The sequence below is a fragment of the Lactuca saligna genome, chromosome 7, assembly GCF_052625555.1.
Source record: "Lactuca saligna cultivar CGN05327 chromosome 7, ASM5262555v1, whole genome shotgun sequence".
NCBI lineage: Eukaryota > Viridiplantae > Streptophyta > Magnoliopsida > Asterales > Asteraceae > Lactuca > Lactuca saligna.
The window spans coordinates 7,742,376-7,747,495 of NC_136423.1; the positions used below are offsets into that span (position 1 = coordinate 7,742,376).

The 5,120-nt window shown below is 32.9% G+C and overlaps 1 protein-coding gene across 1 annotated transcript; it reads left to right on the plus strand.

The window, feature by feature from the left end:
* The first annotated feature begins 484 nt into the window (after positions 1-484).
* On the plus strand, positions 485-4,380 carry AFO (Plant-specific transcription factor YABBY family protein). Its single transcript, XM_078963461.1, has 7 exons — positions 485-789; positions 1,080-1,262; positions 1,662-1,773; positions 2,613-2,661; positions 3,651-3,726; positions 3,826-3,900; positions 4,144-4,380. Exons 1-7 carry the CDS (start codon positions 682-684, stop codon positions 4,210-4,212), a joined length of 672 nt encoding a protein of 223 aa, XP_078819587.1. The 5' UTR covers positions 485-681; the 3' UTR covers positions 4,213-4,380.
* Positions 4,381-5,120: the final 740 nt, after the last annotated feature.

The window sequence follows — 5,120 nt, forward strand, 5'->3', positions numbered from 1 at the left end:
TTGGATAAATACGGGTCGGAAAAGTCGGAAGACGAGTATGTCACATTAAAATGTTGATTTTAGCTTGTACAAATTGTTTCCAACTTGTTTTGAAATGATTTTGCGTGAAAATAGTTTAGGCTCGTATAATTTTGTGTTGTTTGGGAATGCTATAAGTAATGAAAAACTTCTAATAATAGTTCCTGAATGATATATGTATTGAAAAACTATTGACAAAAATACAAAGATAGTCAAAACGTTGTTTGTATGACTAGCTTGTTGCTAGTCCCTATATAGTGCTGTTGTGGTTTAAAAAGAGGCAAAATGAAAAACACTCTTGAGAAATATAAAAATAATTCAATCATTCTTGGGTCATAAATAACAAGAAAAACAATAATAATTTATTATGATAAAAACAAGGAAGAAACGATTGTGGGGTTTGATTAATCCAATTGCTATCCTATATAGTGGGTCTTTCTCTCTCATTCTCTTTTCTCTCACATTCTTATTTGTAGCTTCCTTCTCTCTTGTCTTTGAGAACGCACACACATAAACACAAGGAGGTCAGATCCCAAAGGTGGTTAATCTGTCCATCAATCAATCCATATACATTGTTCAGTCAATCTTATCAATCAATCAAATCAAACTGTGAGAGAGTATCAAACAGGAGAGAGAGTAGAAAGGGCAAAGGTGAGGAAAAACATGTCATCTTCAGCTGCTTTTTCACCGGAACACCATCACCACCACCTCTCTCCTCCCTCCGAGCAGCTCTGCTATGTCCAATGCAACTTCTGTGATACTGTACTCGCGGTACAAAACATCATCATCATCATCGTTATCATCCGTATCACTGTATATATATAGAGAGAGAGATATATATATATCTCCTGTTCGAGTCATCACAATCTTTGATTACTATCGACTTTGTTATTTTCCAAATTCCTTGATGCATATATTCTTGAATCTCAGTAAATTATGACAAGAATACTCTCCGCTACGTTACCATAATTGATCTTTATGATGATCTTCAACTCAATATTTCATGATTTTTATTACTTATGCTGAAAAGAGAATATTTTTATAACTTTTTGCTATTGTAGGTGAGCGTTCCTTGCAGCAGTTTGTTCACTACCGTTACTGTTCGATGTGGCCACTGCACTAATCTCTTGTCTGTCAACATGCGCGCTCTTCTCTTTCCTGCTTCGGCTGCAGCTGTTGCTGCCAACGCCACTGCTAATCAACTCCATCTTGGCCATAATTTCTTCTCTCCTCAAAACCTTATGGTATAAATCAATGAGCTTATAATTTTAGTGAAGACGATATTAACTTTATTGGACTCCCAATAGATTTCAACAGAGAGAAATCCCAGATGAGTTCTACCCAAGATGTTTTCTTGAAAAATGGAATCTAGGGTTAGGGTTTTGCATTTACTAATTCTTTGCTTTTTCTTGGTTTTTGGCTTTGATTCCCCCAAGTTCTCTACGGTTTTTTTTAACACTTTCCATTGTTGGGATCTGGGTTTACTTCCATTCTCCCTAGTACTTCTTGGCATGTATGGCATAGAACATGGGTTTTCGAGAAAACCATAAGAGTTGCTTAAAAGTATAAACATTGATATTGTAACCCCAATTCTTTACAATAATGTATATACATGTTCACTTAACATCTGAAAATATTTTCAGGATGAGATGAGAAACGCCCCATCCAATTTGTTCATCAACCATCCAAATCCAAATGAGCCCGTTACTCCTGTTCGAATTGATGAGCTTCCCAAACCTCCCGTGGCAAACAGACGTAAGAGATATGTCCTTTTGATCTTTGATTTCTACGTTTTAATTCACCAACTTCACTTCAAGTCTTTTAAGAAGATAAAACAGTAGATATTCATTAATTTAACTTGCATTATAATATACTATTTTCTAAACAAGAGTAGTTTTGAGAAAATACTTCAGTGTTCGTACTTCATAAAAGTTTATACTCAGTTAGGGACTTTTTTTTTTAAGTTTGTCAATTGGGGTCTAAAATTATTATTTTTGGTATGAAGAAAAACTCACTTTCTCTAGATTTTATTTCTTGCCTTTCCCTCTTCTTCTTTATTATTTCTGAATATAATAGCTTTGTACAACCATAAAGGCAACTTTACTTCAGCAACTTTCCACTTACATTTCTGATCAGCAAGGAAACCCTAATATACTGGGTTAAAACAACAGTCATAGCTAATAAAAGGTTGACACATTCTCCACAACACACTAACACAAACACAAGCAAATGATCTAGCTCAAAAAGACCACTTATTAATAACTTTTTTCTTGTATTGTTTACAATATTTAGTGCCTTTTTATCTTCTTGCAGTTCAAAATGGTTAATTGACAAAATATCTCTGTCCTTTTTCTTTGTTTTTTCCGTTTGCATGTGTATCAAGATCAGATAGTGTATCTACCACATCATATAAAATGGTTAGAATTCTATGATAGATAGAGATAATGATGATGTTATGATAGGAGAGAGAGAGAGAGAGAGAGAGAGAGAGAGAGAGAGAGAGAGAGAGAGAGAATTCTACAAAATAGTCAGCAGTGAAACGATTTTTATGTAATGTCTGTTTACTTGTCGCTATGTTTGTCTTCTATTTGCAGCTCCAGAGAAGCGCCAAAGAGTGCCTTCTGCTTACAACAGATTCATCAAGTAAGTAATTTTAACCTTTAACAAAAAATATATTTGTGATAAAATATTATTATGCATAAAAGTATACTGTATAAGCTTGTACGAAAAATAGAGGAATATGTGGTACAGACTCCGACCAGCATTTTTTTTGAATATTATCTTGTTCCACAAAAAAGAATTTGGAGGGATACATTTTTATTGGAAAAGGTAAAGAAAACAAAGATTTTAGCGAATGATATGATCTTCGATAGAAAAATATCTATATGTAGCAGCGACCTTAACGACATTGAATGTACATTTTTTTTTTTAGAATTTATAGATGAAAAAAAAAAAAGTTGTTTGTAGGATGAAGAATTTGAACATATTATAAACATTTCAAAATATAAAAAACAAAAACAAACGTCAAATCTGAAACCTCAAAGTACCATGATTTGAATTTTTTAGATGAAAATGTACCCTTTTAGACAGTGGAGTACAATTTATTGAATGAATTTTTTGTACTATATACATAGTTACAAAAAGTTTTAGGTTCTATCAAAATGTACACTCCCTCTGGAAAACATTGATTATTTAACGCTATAATTGATCAACTTTACTCTTTATAGTAAATGAAAATTGCAGTAAATTATTTTAACAACATAAAATCACCAACGAATTTAAATCCTATAAAAAAATATCAAAGAAAAGAAACATATATTTTTTGGATTCACTAACTAAAATCGATGCTCAATTTTGAAGCAAAAAAGTTTCGTATATTGAACATCAACAATTAATTAATGTGTGCTTTTTGTTATTATTTTAATATTCTGTCTTTTTATTTCAATTACTTTCTCCGAAAACCATTATGATAATGTTTGTATTTATTCAAAAACATTAAAGTGACTGTCTTTTGAAGTACACAACTTTTTCTTATGAAAATTTAAATAAAAGTTATTTGACTGCATAGACCTGTAAAAAGCTTACTATAAAAAAAAAAAAAAAGTTGTTAAAATTAAACGTGATAATTGCAGGGAAGAGATCCAACGTATCAAAGCAGGAAACCCTGATATCAGTCACAGAGAGGCCTTCAGTGCAGCTGCAAAGAATGTAATATTAATTAATCTTTATTTACTCCTGCCTAGGGTTTCGTTTAAACTAGGGTTTCCTTTTTTAATAATTTTTCAATTTATGTTTTTGTTTTTGAAGTGGGCCCATTTTCCTCACATCCACTTCGGACTTATGCCTGATCAACCCGTGAAGAAACCCAATGTGTGCCAACAGGTAATCCTCTTTTACCCTGGAATTTTCTATCTCACCATTTTCTCAAACATATCTATCTTGGTCCTACAGTAATCCTTTTTTTCTTATCCATCATGTGCTTATGTTTCTCTGTTCATCTTTATTAATGAGAAACTCTCAGGAAACTGTAAACCTTTTTCTGCCATGGAGTTGCTAAGCTTTTTGCTTTTATCGACATCTTTTGTTTCACTGTGTGTATCTTTGCGTTTGATGTTATATATGCAGGAAGGAGATGATCTGCTCATGAAAGATGGATTTCTGACCACTGCTAATGTGGGTGTTTCGCCTTACTGAGTGAATTAAAGCGCTAAAATCGGATTGATATAAATAGCTAGCTAGGGTTTCTAAGTTTCCACATGCACTTTGGCTTGTCTTTGCTTGAATGTCTAATTAAGACTTCAATAATTAATTAGGTGTTCTTGTTTTTATGCTATCGTCTTGAAATGAAAGTCTCTTACGTTATGGTAATGATCAATAGGGGAGAATCGGATTATATATAACTGGAAAAGTCTCAGTAAAGTCTTGTAGTCAATCACTCTCGAAGACCATTTCATCTTGACTCGATCTAATGAAGTTTGTATCATAATTGATTTCCTTTGTTTTGATCTTTTTTTTTTTTTTTTTTTTTTCCTTATAGGATAAGCAAATAATCGGGAGCTATATATATTTGTTCTCTTTTAGGTGATTGAATTAATTAATAGAGAATGGACATGTGCTACGATATCTTCTTATATCATTGAATACCTACAGTTTATGAGTACGGGGTCACTTGGATTTGCACCTTTCAAGTGATGTGTTCCAATTTCTTGCCTTTGATCGTGAATCTCAACCGTTGAGTTGTAGAAACGACAGTGGTGTGGATCGAACTTCAGACCTACCACCCTTCGCCACCATCATTGTTGTCCACTTCTGCTTTAATGTGTGAATAGTCTTTATGGTGCCTATAGCCACTACCAAATTAAGAGCCCTTCATCCCTACCAATATTATTATCATGCCTTGACAAAATATCACTCCCTCCCTGTTAGTAAAAAATTCCTATTCTAGAGGCTACATCTCCATCTTGCCAAACCTCTTTTATCAACACCGTTTAGCTGTCTTTTTTCTCTTTCCTTTAAAAAGGCAATATATCTAAAATAGGTACTTTCATCGGGTACAAGAAAATAAAAAAAGGAAGGGAGAGGTTGTTGAAATTTTAATTAAT

What these genes read in the sequence shown, in the direction of transcription:
- AFO (XM_078963461.1), top strand. Translation starts at nt 682, where the DNA reads ATGTCATCTTCAGCTGCTTTTTCACCGGAACACCATCACCACCACCTC. An exon ending in TCTGTGATACTGTACTCGCG is followed by an intron (nt 790 to 1,079) that starts GTACAAAACATC and finishes TTGCTATTGTAG; the next exon opens with GTGAGCGTTCCTTGCAGCAG. An exon ending in AACCCAATGTGTGCCAACAG is followed by an intron (nt 3,901 to 4,143) that starts GTAATCCTCTTT and finishes TTATATATGCAG; the next exon opens with GAAGGAGATGATCTGCTCAT.